The 26,893-nt window shown below is 39.7% G+C and overlaps 1 protein-coding gene across 3 annotated transcripts in view; it reads left to right on the top strand.

Annotated features, from left to right (window-relative positions):
* Nucleotides 1-26,686, top strand: part of LOC148881171 (ubiquitin-conjugating enzyme E2 variant 1D-like) — a 37,229-nt gene extending 10,543 nt beyond the window's left edge. For all 3 annotated transcript variants that reach the window (XM_088963469.1, XM_088963470.1, XM_088963468.1), the window contains 3 exons: nt 25,886-26,025; nt 26,109-26,234; nt 26,342-26,686. In XM_088963469.1, coding sequence (XP_088819595.1) covers nt 25,886-26,025; nt 26,109-26,234; nt 26,342-26,482 — 407 coding nt within the window. In that variant the 3' untranslated portion in view covers nt 26,483-26,686. The remainder of the gene's footprint in view (nt 1-25,885; nt 26,026-26,108; nt 26,235-26,341) is intronic.
* Nucleotides 26,687-26,893: the final 207 nt, after the last annotated feature.

Raw genomic sequence — 26,893 nt, 5'->3', positions numbered from 1 at the left:
CTGGGGACCAAACCTGCAAACACTCTTATTGATCCAAATTACAAAATTAATGGTGTGGATGGTGAGTTGGTAAAGGATGTGGGGAGATATCAAAGAATGGTGGGCCAACTGTTGTATTTGTGTATGACACGACCAGATATTTCTTATGATGTCAGTGTTGTGAGTTAGTACATGCATGCACTTCGGGTTCAACATTGGGAAGCTATTGAGAGAATACTTGCATATCTGAAAAAACACCCTGGCAGATGTATTCTTTTCTCAAATCATGAGAATCTGAAGCTAGAATCCTATACAGATGCAGACTGGGCAAGATGCTTAGATGACAGGAGGACTACATCAGGAGTGTGTACCTTTGTAGGTGGAAACTTGATCTCCTGGAAGAGTAAGAAGCAGGCGGTTGTGGCAAGGTCAAGTGTAGAGGTTGAGTATAGATCCATGGCTCATGGTGTCTTAGAATTTTTTTTGGGCTAGATCTCTTTTGAATGAGATTGGGGTGAAAGCAGAGGAACCTATGATGTTATACTGTGACAATCAGGCTGCAATCAATATTGCCCACAATCCAATTCAGCATGATAGGACAAAACACATTGAAGTTGATAGACACTTTATAAGAGAAAGGGTAACAACCAAAGAAGTTTGTTTGCCTTATGTCTCTTCAGAGTTGCAGCTGGCTGATGTTCTCTCTAAAGGGGTGGCAAAGATCAAGTTTGAACATGATCTACGCAAGTTGGGAATGTGTGACATTTACTCCCAACTTGAGGGGGAGTGTTGAAGATTAATTAGTTTTATGATGTTTTTCTGAGTAGATGTTTTATGTTAGTTGTTAAATAGGAGGTGGGAACCACAGTAGTTATGTGAGTCCAAATTTTGTTATGTTTTTGAGTGTTATATATGCTGTTTTATGTTTTTCCGCCCTATAAGTGCATAGTTGTCTTTGTACTGTTCTATTATTTTTGGTATAAATAATAAGTGAAGGGGGTGGCTAGATTTCTACTGTATTTTCTTTCCAACTTCTCTTATTCTCCTTCTCTCTTCCTTCTCTCTTCAAGAAACTATTTTTCTTTTATATTTTTTAATTCAGCAGATTTCTACTGTATGCACACTCTCAAAAGGAGGGTTGCTTCTTTTATTATTTAAAAGGATAAGATGATCTACTATGTTTTGCAAGCTCACAACTTTCACATTTTAACCCAGACACTTCTACTGACTCAAACACGTTTGGAAAAAGACTCTTCAAAGACCCAAAAGATAAATGACCTAAGCGGTTGTGCCAAAGTATAATCTTACTACAAGACTATGAAACAAACAATTTCCCTACTTCACTCTGTTTCCCCTGTGAATGATCAAGTAGGTAGACTCCATTCATCTCACGGCCAATCCCAATCACCTTCTTCGTTTCCAAATCCTGAAATACACCGACCACGGAAAAAGGTTACCGAACAGTTTTGATTTTTAGTAATACTACTAACTGAAAGTAAGTTAGAACTAAGCTTGGGAACATGCAAAACTGAGGATAGGGTGATGGTATCTGACAATCTGATGTCTCCCTCGCCAGAAATTGGTACAAGAGAGCCATCAACAATAAGAACTTTGTCTCTCCCAGAGGATAAACAATAGGTGTTGAATAAAGTAGATATGCTGGTCATATGGTTTGAAGCACTTGAATTTATTACCCAGAAAGGTCTAGTATTACTTGGGACAGAGGCATGACATGTAGTAGCTCTAGTACCTGTATGAGAAAGGGTTGAAGTAGGCTGAGCTGGTGTAGTAGTTGTAGATCTAGAAATACCAACTTCCTTTTCTAATTGTGTCGGTGCCACTCAGACAGCTGCCAAGGCATCCAAGGATGTGGTCCTTGTGCTGGAAGAGGATGTACTATCAGTATTAGTTGTTGTATTAGCACTTTCCTTCTTGTTTCTGAGTCTACCTGGCATTAGGTGCAGATGCAACTTCCAATGGGTCTCCCTAGTGTGTTTGGGCTTCTTGCAATGATCACAAAAAATATATTTTTTTGTCTTTCTTCTTAACTTCTTTTTCCTTTTCTCTTCCAGCTTTGAATTTTGTTGCTGCCAAGGCTGCTTCTGTGGGCTGAAAGGATAGCATTACCTTCCTCCTACTCTCTTCACTATGGACTAATGAGTAGGCCTGAGATAGGGTCACACTCTCCCTAGTGAGAAGTTGCTGTCTTGTAATATCAAAATCTGAGTTTAGGCCGGCTAAGAACTCGAAAACTCTGTTTGTTTCAAGCAGTTTTCTATATGTTTCTGCATCCTTTTGGCTTTCCCTTCAATGGTTTCTAAGTGATCAATTTCATGCCAAAGGGATTTTAGGGTAGAAAAATTATAATGAGACTGGCCTCTCTCCTTGCTTGAAGTTTTCACCTCACATTTTATCTCATAAGCTCTATTAACATTGAGGGGTTGGGAATAGGTCTCCTTTATGCTGTCCCAAATCTCCTTGGCTGTTTTTTCCCAGAGATAATTTTGGCTGATGTGGGGCTGTATAGAGTTGCATAGCCAGGTCATCACCAAGTAGTTCTCTTGAACCCATCTTGGGTGAGATATATCCTCCTTGGCTGGTTCTTTTGTGTCTCCGGTTACATACCCTAATTTTCCTCTGCCCCCAATGGCCATCATTGTTGATTGGGCCCATTCCAAGTAATGTGTTCCATCAAACCTAACAGTGGTAATCTGGAACGTATTTTCAGTCATATTACCAGTCTCAAAAACTTCCCCTTGAGCTTTTACTTCACTTTCAGCCTTTTCCATACTAAGTAGATCTCAAAGTTCCAAAAAAAAGACTAATTGTTTTTTTAAGAAAAACAATCTGATCTCAGCAAGAATAAGTACTAGAACTCAGTTTCAGTTGATAGTTTCTCCTTAAAAACTATAACTTTAACAAAAAAAAATCAGATATTAATAGTCCAGATACTGGTTTCAGCCAAGAACAAGAGTGAGAAAGATATCTTTTAACAGTCCAGAATTTGACCTAGTGCAAACACAGTCGAATTCTTTCAAAAAAAAAAAGGGTAATCTCAATCAAGGATTAACTCCTGGATTGTACTCTGTCAAAATTCACAGTTTAAGATCAAGATCAGACCCCTTTTTTAGCCGATCCCTTCAAGAAAGGCTCTCAGTCAAGAAAGTCAAAGAAAGGTTCGTAGGGTTAAGAACAAACCCTAGGAAAAATCAGATTTTTTCTGCCATACCTTCTGAAAGAGATCAACTAATTTCTTACTACTGTTGTTTCAAGAAAGGAAGAGATCTTACCTAGAAAAACTCTGATTGCCTCCTTTGATCTTGATTAAAAATCCAATCTTGAATCTTCTAACCTTCTCTGATTCTTCCTGATTACCAAGAATCACTCTCCAATCTTCGGACAACTGCTAAAGATCTCTGGTAACCTCCAAGAATCAGGCAAAGACAACTTCTTTCTATTCTTCCAGATGATTCTCATGTGGTCGGCTGGGATAGATTTCACATGAGAAACCCTAGAACCTAGCACTGATACCAACTTGGATGAACTAGAACTGCTGCTGTGTAAACTGAGAAGAGATACACAGGTTCGAAGAGAAGGAGAGAGAGAGAGAGAGGGAGAGAAGAGTGAAAGAAGAGAGGAGGAAGAGAAAGAAGGGGTTCGGTTGTTGATATCTACCGCCCCATATTCTTTATTATTTATAGCCTTTAAATTCCTTACAAGAATAGGATAGAAATACATAAAGTCCTAATCCTAGTAAGACAAAAAATAATATGGATAAACATAATAAGGCCAGCCGGCCCAATCTTAAAAGAAAAAATAAAACAATTAGGAAATAACTAGGTGTGGGTATGGAACCACACATACTAGAGCCTGAGTGTGGGTATGGAACCCCACACTCGTGACTTAGTAACTATTTCTTCAAATAGTAAGCCTCTTTCGATTGATTAAAGAGGCTATTTAGGTTATAAAAAGAAAATGACAATATTACCCCTTGATCTAACTGTGTATCTTTTAGAAAGTGGAGGACTAAATGGTCTTTTTGTCTTAAATTATGTTTCCAGCTCTAATCATTTAAATCAGTTCTGAATCATGATTTATGATTTGATGCAACAATTTAAACCTAAATTGCATGGTTAATTTAAAAAGCGATTAGTACATGCGATTTGAATCATTTTGGGGCTGATGTGATATCATACAATTCAAATTGTGAATTGCATGATTTTAAAAACATTGATTCACAATTCATATCATGAATCTTATCATAAATCACGGGATTTTGGCAATTATGGTCATAATTGAACTGACACAACAAAGAAATAATAGCACTAGTGTAAGAGCATAGACATGCAAACCAGCGCAGGCCTGGTTTAATCCATCATGAATTGAAAATGCATCAGCCTGGTCCAATGACCAACCCAAGTTACCAAGTAGTAATTCAGAGTAAATTATAGGAGCAGTGTAAGAATAAACTAGTGGCTAACAGCTGGCCACCTTGGGAAGCGCCTATAAGAATCAACTGGTTGAGGGTTTTATTATGTTCTGTGCCTATGAGAATAGTTAGCTGGAATGTGAGAGGATTGGGAAGCACAAGGAAAAGGAGGATGATTAAGGACCTAGTGAAGAGAGAGAAGCTTGACATTGTACTTTTGCAAGATGAAAAATTGTCGGAACTAGATGGAAGGTGGGTGAGAAGTATATGGAGGTCTAGAGGAGTTAGTTGGGTTTCAGCCCCATGTTGGGGAGCTTCAAGAGGGATTATTACATTATGGAAAGAGGATGTAGTAGAAGAAGTCGAGGAGCTGATAGGTAGGTTTTCAGTGTCTATTAAATTCAAGAATGTGACAGATGGTTTCATTTGGGTGTTGACCAATATCTATAGTCCCAATAACTATAGGGAAAGGAATGACATGTGGGATGAATTATACACAACTCAGGGTTTGTGGGTAGGCCCGTGGTGTTCGGGAGGGGACTTCAATGTTATACTGTTTTCTGAGGAAACTAACAATTCCCAACAATCCATTACAACTAGCATAAGAAAGTTTAATAGCTTTATTGCGGATTGTAAGTTGAAGGAAATCCCACTTTTACAAGCCAAATTTACTTGGTCTAACCTACAGGAAAACCCTTTGTGGTCAAATATGGATAGATTCATCTTTATCTTAGAATGGGAGAATTACTAGGGAAACTTGGTGTCTAGAGCTCTGCCTAGAGTAACCTCGGATAACTGTCCCATAAGAATAGGTTTGGAAGATTTCATTAGTGGACCTAGACCGCTTGGATTTGAGAACATGTGGCTTACCCACCCGGACTTGGTGAATAAAGTAAAAGCTTGGTGGAATGAGGAATTGAGGGGAATAAAGTGGAAATGGGTAAGAATTCACAAGAAATTGCAGAAATTAAGATCCAAAATAAGAGAGTGGAATAGGGATCATTTTGGGAGGATTGAGGAACAAAAGGTAATCCTAATCTCTAGGATAGAGGAGTTGGATGAGAAAGAAACCCAGTCTGGGTTAGATGAGAATGATGGAGATCTGAGGAGACATTTAAAGAAAGAGTTGGAAGAGGTACTGCTAAGAGAAGAAATAAGCTGGAGACAAAAGTCAAGGCATAAATGGGTTAAGGAAGGCGATGGAAACACTAAATTCTTCCATAATGTGGAAAATGGGAGGGGAGGAAGAATTTTGTGGCGAAGTTAGAGATAGGAGGGGGGGTGCTCATTAACCAGGAGGATATTACCAGGGGGTTTGTGGACCATTTTAAATCAATTTATAGACGACCCTTGAATGAGAGGCTTGAAATGAAAGGGGTAGTAGATTGGCCAAGTTTGGATGAGGAGAAGATGAGGTGGCTGGAAAGGAACTTTGAGGAAGAAGAGATTAAACAAGCGGTGTTCTTGATGGATAGATCAAAAGCTCCAGGCCTAGATGGTTTTACAATAGCATTCTAGCAAGATTGTTGAAAGGTAATAAAAGATGATCTTTGTGATGTTTTTAAGGAGTTTGCAAATAAGCATGTGGTTAGTTGAGGTATCAATGCTACTTTCTTGGCCTTAATTCCAAAGAAATCTGATGCTACCCATTTGAGGGAGTTCATGCCAATTTAGCTTGGTGACAAGTATCTATAAAATACTAGCAAAGGTTCTTTCTCTAAGGATTAAAGAAGCCCTCCCTTCCATCATTAGTCAGGATCAAGGGGCTTTTATTTGAGGACATTAGATAATTGATTATTTCCTTCTTGCAAATGAGTGTGTGGAGGAGATGAAGAGAGTCAGGCAAAGAGGATTTGTATGTAATCTAGACCTAGAGAAAGCCTATGACTTGGTGGATTGGCAATTCTTGTTAGGGGTGTTGAGGAAATGTGGGTTTGGGGAAAGGTGGTGGTGGATGATGGGTTGTGTCAGTAGCTGTCACTATTTTATCCTAGTAAATGGAGTGGTAAGGGACTTCTTTCCAACCTGTAGGGGTATTAGACAAGGGGATCCCCTTTCACCTTTCCTGTTTACCTTGGTAGCCGATGTATTCAGTCGAATCATCACTAGGGCTGATAGGGAAGATGCCATAAGGTGTTGATTGAAGCTTTTGAAGAAATCTCCAATTTAGAAATCAACTTGGAAAAGAGCTGTATAGCGGCTAGCGGGGATCAACTTGGAAAATTAGGACGTTGAGGCTATTGCACTTTGTCTTGGTTGCTCTACTTCCTCTTGGCCTATGTCCTACTTAGGGCTTCCGTTAGGAGCGAATCCTAGGGAGAGTAGGTTTAGACTCCAGTCATAGAGAAGTATGAGAAGAGGTTAGTGATTTGCAAGAAAAATTACATCTCTTTGGGTGGAAGGATAACTTTGATAAGATCTACTCTCACAAACCTACCTACTTACTACCTCTTTGTCTTTAGGATACCACCTAGGGGAATTTAAGAAGCTAGAGAAGTTGATGAGAGACTTTCTTTGGGAATCGGGAGAAGGAAAAAAAGATCATTTGGTCAGATAGGAGATTGTGGGTAGAGAAAAGAGGAAGGGGGTTTAGGATTGGGGAATGTGATAAAAAAGAATATGGCTATGCTAGGGAAGTGGTTGTGGAGGTGGCATTTGGAGAAAGAGAGACTTTGGCATGAAGTAGTGAAGAGTATTCATGGTTGCTCAGAGAATGGATGGGATGCTGGTGCATCAAGGAGGGCTAACTTGGCAACACCATGGAAGGCAATCCACTGAATCCTCCCACAATTCCTCAATTGTGTCAGGTATGATATTTGTTCTGGTACTTTTGTTCGTTTTTGGGAAGACATTTGGGTTGGAGATCTACCTCTTAAAGATCTTTTTCCTTGTTTTCTATTTTGTTGTATAAAAATGAGGTGATCTCAAATTTCCTTCCTTCTCCTTTAAACCTGTCGGCTTTGGCTTGGGACTTTGGTTTTCGTAGAGGGTTAAGGGATGAGGAAGTCGATTGTCTATCTAACTTGCTTTTCCTCCTTGATAAAGTGTGGTTGGATCCCTTGTTGCCAGATAAAAGAATCTGGACCCCTAACCCCAAAGGGTTCTTTTCTTGTGGTTCCTTTTTTAAGTCACTTTGCAACACCTCTCAAGTCTCAACAGGCCTTCCCTGCTAAAGAAGTGTGGTTTAGGCTGGTCCCCCCAAGGTAATGGCTTTTTGTTGGGAAGTGTGCCATGGGAAAGTTAACACCTTGGATAATGTACAAAAGAGAAGACCCTTTCTCTGTATCTCTCCAAATTGGTGCACTCTTTGCAGATCTCACGGTGGGGACTGCTATCATTTCTTGTGAATTCTGATGTCATTGCAGAGCTTTGGGTTTGGTTTTCTCCTTATTTGGGTGCAGGTGGGAGATGCCATCAAAAATAAACTTGCTGTTCAGTCCATCTACCTTCTCTTGGTCCTAGAAAAGAGGAAGAAGTATGTTGAGGTGTGCAAGAGCAGCTTTGATTTGGACAGTTTGGGAAGAAAGGAATAATAGAATATTCCACGAGAAGGAAAGGAGCAACTAGGCCTTGAAGGATTGCATCATGAATAGAGCAATACACTGGTTAAAGTCTATGGAACTGTTTCATCCTTTCTCCTTTAATGATTTATGGAGGAATTGGACAGCAGTAGCAAGTTGCTCATCCTTAACGGATAGGGTTTTCACAAACTGGGCCCCCCTCCACAAGGTTTTTTGAAACTGAACTTCGATGGGAGCAGCCAGGGCAACCCAGGGCCTGGTTTGGGAGGAGTTCTGAGAAATGAGAATGGAGAGGTCATTCTTCTCTACTCTAGCCCTTTGGGAGTTGGGAATTCTGTTAGAGCAGAATTCTTAGCTGCCATACAAGGAGTTCTTCTTGCAAAAGATTTGGGAGTGGAGCAGTTTCTGATTGAAGGGGATTCTAAGATAGTAGTGGGGTGGCTAAATAGTTCAGAGGAGGTCGCTTGGATCTACAAGAACAAGCTCAAGAGATATAAATGGCTGACAAGAAACATGACTGTTATAGTATAGTGGGTGGGGAGATCAGTGAATACCCTTGCGGGTACTTTGGCAAAGCAAGGGACAGTTAAGGATATACTGTTTTGGGCTAAATTATAATCTTATAGTAGAAAGCATGTGTTCTTTGTTTTAGTTTTTTTGGTTCATTTTTGTGGGTTCCATGTCTTTGAGAAGCGGCAACTTGCGCCTCCCCAAGGGTCTGTAACCTCCTCTTGATTTTAATGAAGTGTGATTTATTATTTATCAAAAAAAATCCGGCCACCTTGGCTAACATGGTATAGATTCAAAAAACTTTTCCACTTAAGAAATGAGGGCAAAAATATAAGTAACAGGAATTCTTCCTCCCTCCCCCTCTCCCTTTCCCTGTCCCTTATCCCCCCTCTCTGCTAGAGGAAATCAAGGGAACTATGACAGCCTGATCCCTCTCTGGAGGGTACATAGTGCAGCCCCTTGGGGGTCCAACTACTTCCCTTCTTCCCAAGCCAATTTCAGCCATCTCTCATCAGATCTTCAGAGCCAACCATCAAGTCCAAGTCCTTGTAGTTTGTGCTGGGCCCTAGCCCAGGCTATAACCCTTATTATTATTTTTCGAAGAATAAAGAAAAATTTTCATTAAAATAAAATAAAGAAACATTACAGATCGATTGGTTGTCAAGATGACACACCAAAACATCTGATACAACTAATCAAACTGAAAATGAATCCACATTACAAGGTTGCAAATCAAGAACACTCCAGAAATTCTCTAGCCAATCAGATCTGTTAGCTTGGTTGAAATCTGGAAGGACCATAACCCATTTTATTACAAGTTTACTCACTGCTGCTACAATTAATTCAAGCTCTTCGATTTATTCTTAAATAATCTTCTGTTCCTCTCATTCCATAATGACCAGCAAACTGCAAAGGGAATGCAACTCCATATGATTCTGACTTTCTTGCTTCCTGTAAGTCGTGGCCAGTGGCCACCCAGAGAAAATTTCTGCTGGTGATGATGGCTGAAAGACACTCACTCCAAGTAAGAAAGAATAAACTTGCAAATAAAATTCACCACTTTGCAAGAAAAGAACAGGTGGAAAGCTGTCTCCTCGTCCATGTTGCACAAATAACAGTAGATTGTCAAGCTAAATCCTCTTCTCTTCAAATGGTCAGTGGTTAAAATACTGTCATCTTGACAGTGTTTGATCTGAATACTGTCAAACAAATAAAAAGACTTTCACTGAAAATACTGACAATTTGATGAAATACTGAAAACCTGCCATCTTTGCATTCTTTCCAACCATCCCCTGAAGAAGTAGAAGTACTGGATTATTCTATTTTATCCAGCAACATAACACACTCTTCCACATCTTGATCATGCAAGGATCTTCTGAATTTTGGGCTCCATACCAGCTGTTCCCCCCTCATCTTGTAGCACTATTCTATTGTTACTTGTTACTCGGTCAATCTATATTTATAACCTTGGACAAACGTCACACAGTTTCCCAACTCCAGTCCATTCATCCTCCCAGAACCTTACTCTAGAACCATTTCTCACTTTAAACTTAATCAAACCCATGAAGTCCTGGTTAAACATCATAGTTCCACTCCAAACATTTCACCCCATAACACTCACCTCATAATTCCTGGTTAGCCTTATAAGTGCTAAGCACATCTCTAGCTCACCTTGGCTGATGATAACCCCTAATCCAAATCAAAATTTGAGATTGTAGTGTGGAAATGTAGAATTTTGTTTTTTTCTTTTTTTCCAAACTAAGGAAGGGGTAAGAGAAAGAGAACTAAGAAAACACTTCAAGTTCGTTCTTTGTCCAAAACATTGCTTACAAGACAGGAATAATAGGGTTAGAATTACTTTTTGGCCCAATGTGTAATTGCTACTGCCAAGCTTCAGCCCAAAGAAAATATTATAATTCCTATGTTCCTTATCCTACAATTGCAAACTTTAAATAGAACATGGGTGAGACTCAATTAACATAACTATCAGACTAGACTTCACTAATATTAACTTACAGGAATTCTCATAAAAAAATTCCTACATTCATTCTTCACAAAGAAATTAAGAAATTCAACATTTACTTCCTCTTAGACTTAGTACCATACAAAGGAAAGAACAAGCTTTCAAAATAGAATTATATATAAAAACAACTTGTTTATACTACCATGTCCTTCATATTATGGTCATAACAATCTGTCTGAACACATTCTTAACTCAAGGAAACCTTAAAAGGTTAAAGTAACATCACAAGCTGAGACCTTAATGACATGTCTGTCACAATTCTTCCAAACCATATATATGATTAACAAAATTAGATTAGTAACTATTAAAACCCTTATGATGACACCAATAGCAAACCAAAGAAATAGATTTGTAGTTCTAACCCTACATATAAGAATACCAAAACAAAACGATGGACTAACAAGAGAGAATTGTATCCCTGTTTCCTGTTTCAGTATCTATATTTGGGTTTCCTAGACTTTGTTTGTCTTTTAATATAACTCCTATTTTTTTGAACTTCTCTTTATGTTCTATCTTGTACTTACAATCTTCTTTACCTTTGTTTACTTGATTAATATATTTTAATTTATTTTTTAAAAGAAACTAATCTATAAATACTTGTCAAATAAATATTTCTTTTCTGTGACTGTTATTGTGTGAAAAAGCTAGTAAAGCACTTGAGCTCCATAATATGAAGACCAAAAGGTGAATTGAGATTAATCTGTTCTAACTGGTGAGTTATGTACAGATGATGCTATAGAGACTGAGCTGAATGGATCCTAATTCTCCTTTTATTCTTGTCCTTTTTACTAGCTGTGTCTACGTTAATGGGCTTGCTAGCTCTTCTTTTATGTTATGCTTATGTGTTGGCTGCCCCATTAAAGGCATATTTGTAATTCTGTTAATCTCATTAAATTAATAAAAGTAATTAGGAGACAGGAGAGAGGACTGATTGAACTCTCTTCTACTTCTCCCTTCTTCTCTGACCATCTTTTTCTTCTTCTGATTCAGCTTCTTCTCTTCTCTTTCCTCTTTTATTTCCAGATTAGAATCTATATTTGTTGGCTTGGTATTTCCAGAAAGGAAAAGAAGAAAGAAAGGAGAATAAGAGAGCAGAAAAGAGAGAAAGAATTGCCAAAAAAGTGTTGGGGGCGTCACCCCACTTGACTTATATAGTAGGGTGTTCAAATAAAAGGGGATATTACAAGAATACCCCTGATTACAACTTAACAGAGAAAACATATAAAACAGGCCCACTAACAGCTCAGAAACATCCTAATGACATTCCTAACAACACTTCTCCTCAAGTTGGGCTGTATATATCTGATAATTATCTATCATCCCCAACTTGGTATAGATATCCATGTGTCGTGCACCTGAAACAGCCTTGGTGAAAATGTCACCCAACTGATCCATAGAGTTTACATAAGGAATGCAGACTTCTCCAACTTCAAGTTTCTCATGAATAAAATGTTTGCCAATTTCGATATGTTTTGTTCTTTCATGCATCATAGGATTGTGGACAATATTGATTGCTGCCTTGTTGTCACAATAGAATGACATTGGGCTGTGAATTTCAAACTCCAAACTCCTTTAACATATTCTTTAACCACAAGATTTCTGCAACTCCATTTGCCATGGCTCTTTATTCTGCTTCTGCACTAGACCTGACAACCAACGCTTGTTTCTTGCTTCTCTAGGTTACCAAATTTTCTCCAACAAAGGTACAATAACCTATAGGGCCAAAGCACCAGGGCTAGATGGTTTCACAATGGCTTTCTATCAAGACTGTTGGGAAGTGCTAAAAGAGGATCTAATGGGGGCTTTCAATGAGTTCTTTGAAAGGGGAATAATAAATCCGGGTGCGAATTCCACATTTATTGCCTTGATTCCTAAAAGAAGTGGAGCTAGTCGCCCAAAAGACTTTAGACCCATCAACTTGGTGAGTAGCTTGTACAAAATTCTAGCTAAGGTCTTGGCTCTAAGAATCCAGGAAGTACTTCCCTCCCTCGTAACTTCCAATCAAGGGGCTTTTGTCCAAGATAGGCTATTATGATTTGGCCTGCCCTTGAGTTCTATTAGTCTGATAACAGCCAAGAAGAGAGAAGAAGAAAGAAGAAAGAGAGAGAGAGAGAGAGAGGAGGAGAAAAGGAGAGAAGAAAAGTTTGGTTTGAATGAGAGAAAAATTACCTCTCCTATTCGGCTATATATGTTTTATATTACTAACATAATGGAAAAGACACATGTGCCCCTACTTAAGTGAGGGACACTAGTTCTAACATAATATTACACATCGGCAACTAGGGCTGTTCATAAGAATGCCCAACCCGACCAAACCGACCAACCCGGACCAACCCAACCCGAGTCGGCCGGGTTTTCATCCGTACCGGTCGGTTTCAGGTTAGGTACATACATAAACCGAAATCTCGGGTCGGTTTCGGTTTTCTTACGAGAAAACCGAAACCAACCTGACCCAAACCGAACTAGTATTCTACTAGTTTGGTAGTTCCTACTTCCTAGTTTGAGTAGTTTCCTAATTCCTACCAGTCTTCTACTTTTAGACTTCTACTAGAAGTAGAACTCTAGAAGGCCCATTAGGCAATTACAATTAGAATTCAATTAGGTGTCATTTTTTAGTTTTTTACCTAGATTAGAATTTAGAAGGTTTCTAAATTTTTATTTTATTGATTTACCTACCTAGATTTACCTAGTTTTTACTCTAGAAGGCCCATTATTGATACTTGTTTTTACATGAAGAATTTATTGATTTTATTCTTTACCTGAATTAAATTTAGATTTATCTTGGACTCTTGAATATCAAATTATCAACTAATTCAGATTTTATTTGGCTTTGTACAGGAGCAAAACCGAAATCGACTGAAACCGACCCAACCCGACTCAAACCGACCAAGTCGGTTTGGCCTGTTAGTGGATCGGTTTTGGTTCCCACCTTAGCTAACCCGACCAGATCGGGTCGGTTGGGAAAATCCCAAGAAATCGACCCAACCCGACCCGTGAACACCCCTATCAGCAACCTCAACGTAAGTATAAAGACAGAAATACCCCTACATACTTGACACTAACACTCCCCCTCAAGCTGGTGAGTATGTCATATAATCCCAGCTTGTTACATATGTAGTGCACTCTTCCCTGACTTAACCCTTTAGTAAATAAGTCTACCCACTGATTCTCTGTGTTAACATATGCAGTGTCTATCACTCCACTTAGCATCTTCTCTTTCACAAAGTGACAGTCAACCTCTATGTGCTTGGTTCTTTCATGAAACACCGGATTAGAAGAAATATGAACTGCAACCTGATTGTCATAGTAGAGTTTCATTGGAGTGTTAACATTGTATCCTACCCCCTGTAGAAGGTTCCTTAGCCACACTAATTTACAAGTAGTATGTGCCATAGCTCTATATTTTGCCTCTGCACTGCTTCTCACCACGACCCACCAGCATTAGTATATCCTTTTATTTTAAGTTTTCCACCACTTTTGTATATCAAACCACGACCAGGAGCCCCTTTTAAATACCTCACAATTCTTAGAACCACATCCCAATGAGGAGCCAGTAGTTCAGTTTACCTACAAGTCGCTGGTATTTGCTTCAAACACCTCACCCATATCACTGCTCAGCTTAGTATTTGTTTCCATAGGTGTTTTAGCTGGTTTAGCACCTAACAAACCTGTTTCCTCCAGCAAATCAAGCACATATTTCCTCTGACACAAATTAATACCATGCTTAGACCTTGCTACTTCTATCCCCAAGAAATATTTCAATATACAAAGATCCTTTGTTTGAAAATGTTCCTGTAGAAAAGTCTTCAACTTGTCAATGCCCATTTTATCATTCCCGGTAATAACAATATCATCTACATACACCACCAATAGGATTTTTCCTGCCCAAGAGTCATGACTGAAGACTGAATGATCAACTTGGCACTGTTTCATACCAAACTTCTTTGCCACCTCATTGAACCTACCAAACCATGCTCGAGGAGACTGTTTAAGCCCATAAATAGCCTTTTTTATTCTGCATACCTTACCATCCTCCCCTTGAGCAACAAACCCTGGTGGTTGCTCCATATGGACCTCCTCGAGCAAATCATCATGCAAGAAAGCATTATTGATATCAAGTTGATAGAGGGGCCAATCATACATAGCAGCAAGAGAGATCACAACATGAACCGAACCTATCTTAGCAACTGGGGAGGTCTCTGTGTAGTCAATACCATAGGTTTGGAAGTACCCTTTTGCAACCAATCTAGCTTTTAGTCGCTCTACACTACCATCAGGTAAATACTTAACAGTATAAACCCACTTACAACCTACAGCCTGCTTCCCAGGAGGGAGAGTGGTGAGGTCCCAAGTATGATTATGAGTTAGAGCTGAGAGTTCTTCCATTGCACGACACTATCCTGGAAAGGCAAGGGCTTCCTGGACATCCTTAGGGACAACAATAGAGGATAACAAGGAGATAAACTGGCAATGGGAAGTAGAAAGGTGAGTGAGTGAAACATAATTAGAAATAGGATGAAGGTACAAGTGCGTTTACCTTTCTGCAAGGCAATGGGAAGATCAAGATCAGATACTGGGTTTGCGGCTGGTGTGGGGACAATTATTGGATCTGTTGACGTTGATGGAGTTGGAGGAAGAGCAGCCGGTACATGTGGGCAATGTGTATACACTTGACGGATAGGTGGTCATTCAACAGGTGGTGGCACTGGAGGCAAGGACTTGGTCACAACTGGAACAAGAGGAATATAATCTACAACTGGAAGAGGAAGAGGAGGAGGTGATGAGGAGAAAGAAATATCACCGGACCCCAAGAAAAACAGAGTAGACTCAAAGAAAGTAACATCGACACACAAAGGAATGTTGAGAACTATGATGATAACACTTGTACCCTTTCTGGGTCTAGGAATAGCCAAAGAAGATGCACTTAATGGATCGTGCATCTAACTTGTCCTTCCCGGGGCCCAGATTATGGGCGAAGTAGACACACCCAAAAACCCGAGGAGAAAGAGGAAATGGAGATAAGGTGGGAAACAAGGTAGTGAATGGGGAATGACCATCAAGGATGGACATGGGCATCCGATTAATCAAGAAGCAAGAAATAAGGACCGCATCACTCCAAAATGGTTTGGGAACATTCATGTGATGCATGGGGGATCGAGCTGTTTCCAAAAGATGACGATTATTTCTTTCAGCCACTCCATTTGGTTGTAGGGTGTAGGTACATGAAGTTTGATGTATAATGCCATGTTGGTCCAAGTATTCTTGAAATGATGAAGAGAAATATTCACGGTCATTATTGGAACGAAAAATTTTAATGTGAACACCAAATTGGTTGCGAATCTCAGCATAAAATTTTTGGAAGATGGTAAACAATTCACTCATTTCTTTCATTAAATAGAGCCACACCATCCTTGAATAATCATCAACAAAAATGACAAAATATCTATATCCATTGTATGACATCACTTTATAAGGACCCCAAACATTTGAATGAACCAAAGAAAAAGGACTCGACATACAGTTATCAACCCTAGGACTAAAGGGAACAGGATGATGTTTCCCCAACTGACATGACTCACAATCTAAAACAGAAAGTTGACTCAATGAAAGAACCAAAGACTTCAAAACTTTCGGCGAAGGATGACCAAATCGGCAGTGCCACTGGAGAGGAGAGAGAGATGACTGGAGAGCTGTTGATGTTCTTTCATCATTGTCAAGATAATGCAATCCACTAGCTTCATGCCCTCCACCAATCTTCATCCCCGTCTTGAAATCCTGAAAAACACACGAAGAAGGGTAAAAAGTAATAGAGCAATTGAGTGACTTGGTCAACTTACTAAAAAACATAAGGTTAAACGGAAATTTAGGGACATACAAAGTTGAGGATAAAGATAAGGGGGTCATGTTAACATTGCCAACACCACAAATGGAGGATGTGGAACCATTAGCAAGGGTAACAGGTTGTGATGTTGAGTAATGAGAGAGGGAAGAAAACACACCTGGAGTTCTAGTCATGTGATAGGAGGCTCCAGAGTCAATAATCCAGGGATTGGGTGTGGATGCCAAACAAGCCATACCTAAGTGTGCGAGAGTAGTTGTGTTCTGTTGAGATGTGGATTGGACAAACCTCTCATACTCATCATGGGGGACATTCATCATCTCCTTTCGGGGAACATCTGTGGATGTAGGAAGCATCTAATCAGCTGAATGACTCTCTTGTCTGAAACTGTTGTCACTAGTCATGGCATGATTGGCCCAAATTGAGTGTGGACCATGCAAGTCATAGCAATAATTAATGGTATGTCAATCCATACCACAATGAGTACACCTCCTCGGACCCGAACCACGTCCTCTGCCACGGGTTCCCCTGAATCTCTACCTCCAGTACGACCACCACCACGGTTATATGTAGGTCCACCACCACCACTTCGACCATATACCGGACCACTGCTACCACTACGGCCAGACTGAGCTCCCCGAGCTCCACCTATAACACCATGACCCCTCGATACTGCAAAGGCTGGTCTATCGGAAACATTAGGGTTCTCAATAGATCCAATGGAAATCCTACACAAGACACCCATTGCACCACACGAATCAGCCCTCTTCTCTTCATCGATTAGGGGAGGGCTTCTTAGAAACCACAACAACCGACCATGAACAACACAACTGGAGGCATAGAGACTTCCAAGGGAAGAGGGCGACCACTCCTCTTCAGCCCTTTCCCTTATCTCCAACCGATGGCAAAGAAACCAAGAGAAAACCCTAGACTGGGTGCGCAGAAAATAGAAATCTGGGCAGATCCGAGTTGCTTAGTTGAGCTCTGATACCATATTATGATTCGGCCTGCCCTTGAGTTCTGTTAGTCTGATAATAGCCAAGAAGAGAGAAGAAGAAGAAGAAGAAGAAGAAGAAGATAGAGAGAGAGAGAGAGAGAGAGAGAGAGAGAGAAATCTGGTTCGAATGAGAGAAAAATTACCTCTCCCATTTGGCCAGATATGTTTTATATTACTAACATAATGGAAAAAACACATGTGCCCCTACTTAAGTGAGGGACACTAGTTCTAACATAATATTACACATCAACAACCTCAACATAAGTAGTAGGGGAAATCCGGGACAATCGGGAATTGGGGGTGTTTTTAGGGATGAAAATGGGGTCATTTCTGCCATGCTCTCAGGCCCAATTGGAGTGGGTGACTCCCTTAGAGCTGAGATCTTTGCAGTTATGGAAGGAGCCCAAAAAGCTAAGGAGTTGAACATTAGGAAACTCTTAATTGAAGGGGATTCAGAGGTGGTGATAGGGTGTCTGCTTAAAGATCACAATGGCTTAGGAAATTCAAGTGGCTGGTGCGGGAGATGGAGGTTAAGATACGTTGGGTTAAAAGATTGGCTAATTCCCTAGCTGACAGTTTAGTTAAACAAGGGGCAGAAAGGGAGTCACTTTTTTGGGCCAAGCTGTAACTTTAGTGTGTTTTCTTTCTTTTCTCTTTCTTTTTTCCTTTTCTTGAGATTTTTTGTTGCTCTTGGAAAGAGGTATGATGCGTGTTTGTCTTCCTTTTGTAAATCTTCTATTGATGAATTAATGAAAGTGTTATTGATCAGAAAAAAAAACAACCTCAACATAAGTACAAAGACAGAAATACCCCTACATACTCGACGCTAACATAGGTAAATCACTAATCAAATCTTAATTGCCAATGAATGTGTTGAGGAAATGAATAGATCAAAGAAAAAAGGATTAATTTGCAAGTTGGACTTGGGAAAAGCCTATGACTTAGTTGATTGGACCTTCTTAATTAAGGTTTTAAGGCAATGTGGGTTTGGTGAGAGATGGTGCAAATGGATTTGGGGGTGCTTAAGATCTTGTCACTACTCTATCTTAGTTAATGGCATAGTGGCGGATTTCTTTCCAGCTAAACGTGGGTTAAGACAAGGAGATCCTCTCTCCCCTTTTCTTTTCACACTTATAGCTGATGTTCTAAGCAGAACTATCCTAAGGGCTGATCAGCAAAGGGTTGTTGAGAGGGTGGAGAGTAGGATGACACTATTCTTTTTTGTGAAGGAACGGAGTTGGAATGGGTAAGGAACATGAAGTTTTCAGTGCAATTCTTTGAAAGGATGTCAAACCGTAGGATCAATTTTCAGAAAAGTTGCGTAGTGGGGGTAAATATGGAGGAAGGGGAATTGGTAGAATTTGAAGAGATTTTAGGTTGTAGTGTTGGATCGTGGCCTTTAACCTATCTAGATTTGCCCCTTGGAGCTAACCCAAAAGAAGTTGGTTTCTAGAATCCAGTCTTAGAAAAATTCTCTAAAACGTTAGCTGGTTGGAAGAAAGGGTATTTGTTGTTAGGGGGCAGGATTATAATGACAAGCTCAACACTAGCCAACTTACCTGTCTACTATTTGTTAGTTTTCAAGGCTCCAGTCAGTGTTTACAAAAGCTTAGAGAAGATGATGAGGGATTTCTTGTGGGAACCAGGGCAGGAAAAGAAAGATCATAGGATAAGTTGGGTGGTTGTGTGTAGAAGCAAAAAAGGAGGGTTGAGTTTAGGCAATATATAGAAAAGGAACTTAGCATTACTTGGGAAGTGGTTATGGAGATTGCCTAGGGACAAGGACAAATTGTGGGCTAAGGTGATAATGATCATTCATGGGCTCTTGGACAATGGATGGGATGCTGGTCTACTACCTAGGGCAACCCGGAAGACACCTTGGAAGGGTATCGGTGCAATTTTACCTACATTCATCCCCTACATCAGGTACAATCTTTGTAATGGTAATGGTATAAAATTTTGGGAACATATATGGATAGGCATCTCCCCCTTAAAGGATCAATTACCTTCATTGTATGCCCTCTCAAGCCTTAAAAATGAGCCAACTTCCAAATTCTGTGTTCAATCTTCTTCAAATAATGAGGTTAATTGGGATTTGGGCTTCCGAAGGGTATTAGAGATTCCGAGTTTCAGAGTGTAATTAACTTACAGCTGTTGGAGGGAGTTTTTCTTGAGCCATCTGAACCTGATAGTCGATTCTGGACCTGTTCAACCTATGGCTCCTTTTCTTGTGCTTCTTTCCTCAAAACTTTGTTATAGCCCTCCCCTAATATTTTGCCTTCTTTTCCTGTGAAAGAGGTATGATGCAGACCGTCCCGCCAAAGATTGCGGCTTTTTGTTGGGAAGTTGTACATGGAATTAACACACTTGATCTTCTTCAAAGAAAGCAGCCCAATATGTGTTTACCCCTCACTGGTATAAGAAAAGGCTGATGGTGAGAGTTTATATATCTTATTTGTCTCTTGTTCTTTTACTACTTCGGTTTGGGAATGGTGCTTCTCTTTGTTTGGGTACAGGTGGATCCCTCTTGTGATGTGCGAAGCATGTTTGATGTAACTGCATTTTTATGGCCAAAAAAGAAAGGGAGAACTATGAGGAGGTGTAAAAGAGATGCTACCTTGTGGACAATTTGGGAAAAGCGGAACTCAAGAATCTTCTTGGATAAAGAAAGAAGTAAAGAAGAAGTTTTTGAAGCAATCGAAATTAAAGTGGTGCACTGGCTGAAGTCCCTAAAAGATTTCTCTAGTGTTTCAGCAACTGATATATTGAGGAACTGGAGGGCAGTGGCGGATTCTTCCACTGTTAAGGCTGTCACAATTCATCATTGGAGCCCACCAGATAGGGGCTTATTAAATTAAATTTCGATGGTAGTAGCATAGGGAATCCAGGTCTTTTTGGCATTGGAGGTGTATTTAGAGATGAAAGGGATGCACTGGCTGAAGTCCCTAAAAGATTTCTCTAGTGTTTCAGCAACTGATATATTGAGGAACTGGAGGGCAGTGGCGGATTCTTCCACTGTTAAGGCTGTCATAATTCATCATTGGAGCCCACCAGATAGGGGCTTTATTAAATTAAATTTCGATGGTAGTAACATAGGGAATCCAGGTCTTTTTGGCATTGAAGGTGTATTTAGAGATGAAAGGGGTGCACTGGCTGAAGTCCCTAAAAGATTTCTCTAGTGTTTCAGCAACTGATATATTGAGGAACTGGAGGGCAGTGGAGGATTCTTCCACTGTTAAGGCTGTCACAATTCATCATTGGAGCCCACCAGATAGGGGCTTTATTAAATTAAATTTCGATGGTAGTAGCATAGGGAATCCAGGTCTTTTTGGCATTGGAGGTGTATTTAGAGATGAAAGGGGTGCACTGGCTGAAGTCCCTAAAAGATTTCTCTAGTGTTACAGCAACTGATATATTGAGGAACTGGAGGGCAGTGGTGGATTCTTCCACTGTTAAGGCTGTCACAATTCATCATTGGAGTCCACCAGATAGGGGCTTTATTAAATTAAATTTCAACGGTAGTAGCATAGGGAATCCAGGTCTTTTTGGCATTGGAGGTGTATTTAGAGATGAAAGGGGCAAAATTATTGCATTATGTTCTGGGCCGGCAAGGGAAGGAGACTTATTGAGAGAAGTCATGGCTGTAATGGAAGGCATACAAAGGGCAATAACTCTGCACATCAACAACCTAAGTGTGGAGGGAGACTCAAAATTGGTGATCAACTAGCTACAGGATGGAGGAGTGAAAATGTGGATGTACAATAATGAAAGGAAGAAATTCAGATGGTTAACTAGAGACATGGAAGTAAGGAGACAGGGTGGGTCAAGCGGAGTGCAAATGCCATCGCTGATTCATTAGCTAAGCAAGGGGTGGAGAGAGATTCACTGTTTTGGGCACAATTGTAAGGGATTTGGGGTTTTGTGGGGAGAGATAAGAGTTTTTATCTCTCATGAATAGGGATGGCAATTTTCCCCATCCCCAACGTGTGCCCGACTTCCTTGACCCAATGGGGCCGGGCATGGGGATTTTTTTGGCGGGGTAGGGACGGGGATGAGGATTAATAGGAATCCCTGGTTGGGGTCGGCGTAGGGGATGGGGATTGAGGTCCCTGCCCTGCCTCGACCCCGATTATGTATATATATATTAAACGTTATTTATATTAAATATACTATTATATTATATATATCAAAACATATTTTAAACATTATTTATAATTTAAAAATTTTATTTATTTTAAGTAAATTTATTTAAAAAATACTGTTATCTGAAAACATTTCGGGGATTCGGGTCCCCACGGGGAACCCATCCCTATCGGGGATCAGGGATGGAGGACAAATTTTATCCCCGATGGGGACGAGGAATATGATCCCCGCCCCAAACCCATCCCGTTGCCATTCCTACTCATGAACTTAAACTATTTTAACAGTTTGTACTTACCACTTTCTTCTCAGATTACTAAAATTGATGTTATTGATAAAAAAACTTGTAGATTTCCTATCATCAACTGAGCCAGCCCAATTTGCATAAGTGAAGACTCCTACTTTCAAGTGCCCATGTTTGGAAAAGTGGATACCTTAACCCGGAAACCTTTTTAAGTATTTCAGAACATGCTTTGCAGTAGCAAGATGAGTGGTCCTAGGGGCATGCATATACTGGCTCAAAACCCCGGCAACAACTTTGTCTAGTCTTCATGTGAGATGTGTGAAATCGCCATTGTAGAAATTCTTATCTATTAATTAATAAAAGATTAGATTCTCCTTTCATATTGTTCACTTTGATGTGTGGGGGCCTTATCATTTACCTGCATGGTGGCTATAAGTATTTTATTCTATTTATTGATGACTTCTCTAGATTTACTTGGATTTACCTAATGCTTTTTCATGATGAAGTCCCAACCATAGTGCAACATTTCCATGAATTAATCCGTACTTAGGTTAATATCCATATCAAAATATTCCACTTTGACAATGCAAAGGAATATTTTGAGAACCTTTTATCATATTTTGACACCTTTATGGTTATTCACTAGAGCTCTTGTACCTACACTCCACAACAAAATGGGTTGGCGGAAAGAGTTGTCATGTGGGTGAAGTCACTAGAAGCCTTCTTTTTGCACCTCATATTCCAATAAAAATCTGGGGGGATGTTGTTGTTGCTACCACTTATCTAATAAATTGGTAGTAACAACAACCTCTTTCTCCCCCTCTTCCACTTATTAGTGATATGAAAGGGGATAAGGAGTTCAGTGCAAGGGGAGGAAGCAGGAAAGGGGGCCTATAGGCTAGTTGAGGTTTGGGGTCAGTCTTTAGTATGATCATGAAGATTATTAATTGGAATGTAAGGGGATTAGGAAGTGCCACAAAAAGAGGAGTAATCAAAGAGTTATTGAGGAAGGAGAGACCAGATTTTGTTCTAATCCAAGAATCCAAAATTCAGGAAGTAGATAGGAAGTGGATAAGAAGCATTTGGGGAGAGGAATATTAATTGGAGCTTCGCTCCCTCTTGGGGTGCTTTGGGGGGTATTATAACAATGTAGAGAGAAGAGGCAACTCAATGTTTGAAAGAATTGGTGGGTAGTTTCTCAGTTTCTATTAAGTTGAAGGACTTGCAGCTTTGCAGGATGGTTTTGAATTGGTTCTCACGAATGTCTACGGGCCAAATTCATATAGAGAAAGGAATAAAATGTGGGAGGAGCTAGGGGATATTAGGAGACTCTGGGAAGGACCTTGGTGTCTTGGGGGTGATTTCAATGTAGTAAGATTTGTGAGTGATACATTTGGGGGTAGACAAAGGACTACATCGAGCATGAGAAAGTTCAATTCCTTAATTGAAGTTTTTGAGTTGAGAGATTTTCATCTGGGACAATCTTGCTATACTTGGTCAAACCTTCAAAAGACCCTATTCTATCCAAGCTTGATAGGTTTTTAGTCTCACTAGATTAGGAAGAGCATTGGCCAGGATTAGTTGGGAGAAATATCTCTATAATCACCTCAGACCATTGGCCCATCTGTGTGTTTGAGAGAATCAATAGTGGTGGTCCAACTTCATTTAGATTTGAAAATATGTGGCTCTCACCTGAATTTTAGAGAGAAAGTCAAGGTTTGGTGGAATAGCTTGGATCAATCTCCAATGTGGGAAGGCCAAAGGTTCCTAAAGAAACTCCTATTGTTGAAAAAGGAGATCAGAGATTGGAATTGGGAGAAGTTTGGAAGACTAGAGGAAAAGAAAGCTGTTTTGATTTCCCAGATTGAGGCAATTGATAGCAAAAAGGTAGAGGGATCCTTAGGTGAAGGTGACAGAGATGAGATGGTCTTTGAAGAAGGAGTTAGGGGAGACTTTATTGAGGGAGGAAATGAGTTGGAAGCAAAAATCAAGAGAGAGGTGGATCAAAGAAGGTGATGGAAATACAACATTTTTCCATGCTATTGCAAATGGAAGGAGAAGGAAGAGCCTGATTACTTCTTTAATGTGTGGGGGACAATGAGGTTAGAGACCAAAATGAGATTGCTAAAGCATTCTCAGAGCATTTCGGGTCTACTTATAGAAGACCCATAGTTGAGAGGTGGATTGTTGAAGTTATTGATTGGGAGACATTGGGGGAGATAGGAATCCACTTTTTGGAAAGAAGGCTTGAAGAGAGTGAGATTAAGGAAGCAGCATTTTCTATGAATAGATCAAAAGCAACAGGGCCTGATGGTTTCACAATGGCCTTCTATCAAGAATATTGCTCGGTGTGGTCAATGATTTCTATAGAAGAGGGGTGATAAGTCAGGGTATGAACTCTACCTTTTTAGCACTGATCCCAAAGAAGAATAATGCCAACCAGCCAGGGGACTTCAGACCAATAAATCTAGTCACCAGTATTTACAAGGTGATAGCAAAGATGTTGTCTTTGGGGATTAAGATTTAAGAAGGTGATCTCCCCACTTGTTTCACAGTCTCAAGCCGCCTTTGTACAAGATAGACAGATTATTGATCAAATCTTAATTGCCAATCAATGTGTGGAGACTCAAAAGAGATTAAAGAGGAAAGGAGTGGCCATCACTACTTAGTCATAGTTAATGGGACGGTGTATGAGTTCTTTGAGGGATTCCATGGGCTTAGGCAGCTCACCCTAACACAAACAGAATAACTGCTTTAGTTATTGAAAAACATCATACTGCAGCAATGCAGCTGTCCATTGCATGAACAGAGAAAAAAGCCTTGGTTGTGTGAAATGAGTAGCCTCTCTGGGCTATTCAGGAAAGGGAAAAAACAATACACATTAATACACAAAACACACATACGCATGTTAAATCAAAATATGTGAAACAGAAAAAATTAAAATAAATGTTTTGAATAACGTCAATGAGGTATGCACCTTGAGTGGCAAGACAACTTGGCATGCTCACTGAAGTCATCCTCAAGTGTGAGACAAGGCGTTAGGACTCTAGCACATGGAGAGAACCCTTAGTAGGGTCCTGTTAATCTGCTAAGTTTTACTTATATAGGTTGGCTGATCTCGTCATACCAGGACCAGGTTCGACAATTCAAAGTCTGTGAAATCCTCCTAGGTGAAGTTTTGTGTTGATGATATTGATTAGAATCTTTCTTCTCTTGTAAATGTGGCTATGTGGTGGGAGCTTGCATGGTTGTGGTCATGTACTCTTTGGAAAGTCAAATCATCTTGAAAGAAGATGGCTTGGCATTTGGGCTGTTAAAAAAGATGGCCGTATCATATTTTTCAGAGCATCCATAGCTTGTGTGTTGAAGTCATGTTCATTGCTCTATGCATTGATATCAATTATCATAGACCAGTTCATTCATCATCATCAAAGCCTATATGCGGTTAGCTATATAAATCCTGTTTCACCATTCAATTCTATTCAGTACCATATCCATTGTTAAATTATGAGTGCATTTCTCTGTCTTTAGGTTGAATCAAAGAAAAAAAATCCAATGCAATGGATCTTTACTTACGAATCCTGATGATCCCTTGTTTTCTATTCTAGTTGTAAATTATCACTTACAATAGGCATGCTAATTTGTAACTAATGATTGGAATAAGCTGTAGTTAGCTTCAACTCACCTGTTTTATTGTTGAAGGAAAGAAAAAAAAAAACTAATACATGGATCTTTCCTTACAAATCTTGTTGACCCTTCATTGTCTATTCTAGCTCTAAATTATCACTTATAACAGGCATGCTAATTTGTAACTAATGATTGGAATAAGCTGTGTAGTCTTCAACTCATCTGTTTCATTGTCGAAGGAAAGAAAAAAATCCAATACATGGATCTTTCCTTATGAGTCCTTATGACCCCTTGTTTTCTATTCTAGTGTAAATGATCACTTATAATAGCGTGCTAATTTGTAACTAATGAGTAATGAATTGATGACTTTAAAAAAAAATCCACTTCCAGTTAGCATGACCCCTTGTTTCATTAGTGGGTTTGTTTAAATAGCTTCTGTCAAAGGTTTTAGCTTTTGTATAAAGTAATGTGCTGGTTAATGTGGAAAAATGGTTGGACAACTGAAGGTCTTTCAGTCTTACATCTTGTGGAAATAGCCTACTTTGTTAAACTCATTTGCTTTGCATTTACTTGCAGTTCCTAGGAACTTCAGATTATTAGAAGAACTGGAAAGGGGGGAGAAAGGCATTGGAGATGGAACTGTTAGCTATGGGATGGATGATGGAGATGACATTTATATGCGATCCTGGACAGGAACCATAATTGGGCCTCACAATGTACTTTTAATATTATTTATTTGTTTTGCTTTCACCTATATTTGAAGTCTCTCAATTGGTTACTGATTATCCTTGTTTTGCAGTCTGTTCACGAAGGGCGCATCTATCAACTGAAATTGTACTGTGACATGGATTATCCTGAGAAGCCTCCATTTGTTAGGTTTCATTCACGGATAAACATGACTTGTGTCAACCCTGAGACAGGAGGGGTAAAACAGAAAACAATTTTTTTTTTTTTGTGGGAAGTATTTTTTGTCTGTATACAAGCAACACATGGCGTGGGCTAACTTTGAAAGTGGCTTGTAATGGTCTGCAGGTTGAGCCAAAGAAATTTGGTTTGCTAGAAAATTGGCAGCGGCGGTACACAATGGAAGACATCTTGACACAGTTAAAGAAGGAAATGGCAACACCCCACAACCGGAAGCTGGCGCAGCCCCCAGATGGTACTTTCTTCTAGAGTTCTAGGTCATACAATCTTCATTTATGGACTGGTGGAGCTTGGTATACTCAAATTATTCATTCCCTTATCCAAATGGTTAGAAATTTCAGCAAGTCTTGTCAAAGGAATTGTTACTATTGTCTTGAATGCAAAGAGAACCTTGTGTATATTTAGATTGAGTATATGCTTTATTGTATTTATATTTCATCTCTCTTCTTGAAACACTGGCATGTGGCCTCATGTGTATAGAACACTGGTGTATTCTCTCCTGACTGATTACATAGCAAGTGATACACGGCGGTGTGTGAGCAGAAGATCCTGAGTGAGAAGCAGGTAGGTAAGAGGAAAGTTCTAATTTTATAATTAGATAGCAAGTGATACACGGTAGTGCTTATTATTTGGAAGTACGAGGGATCCGTAACTGGATCT

This window comes from Nelumbo lutea, chromosome 1 (assembly GCF_056320005.1).
Source record: "Nelumbo lutea isolate HS-2025 chromosome 1, American lotus-T2T, whole genome shotgun sequence".
NCBI lineage: Eukaryota > Viridiplantae > Streptophyta > Magnoliopsida > Proteales > Nelumbonaceae > Nelumbo > Nelumbo lutea.
This window is presented reverse-complemented; position numbering and strand designations above follow the sequence as displayed.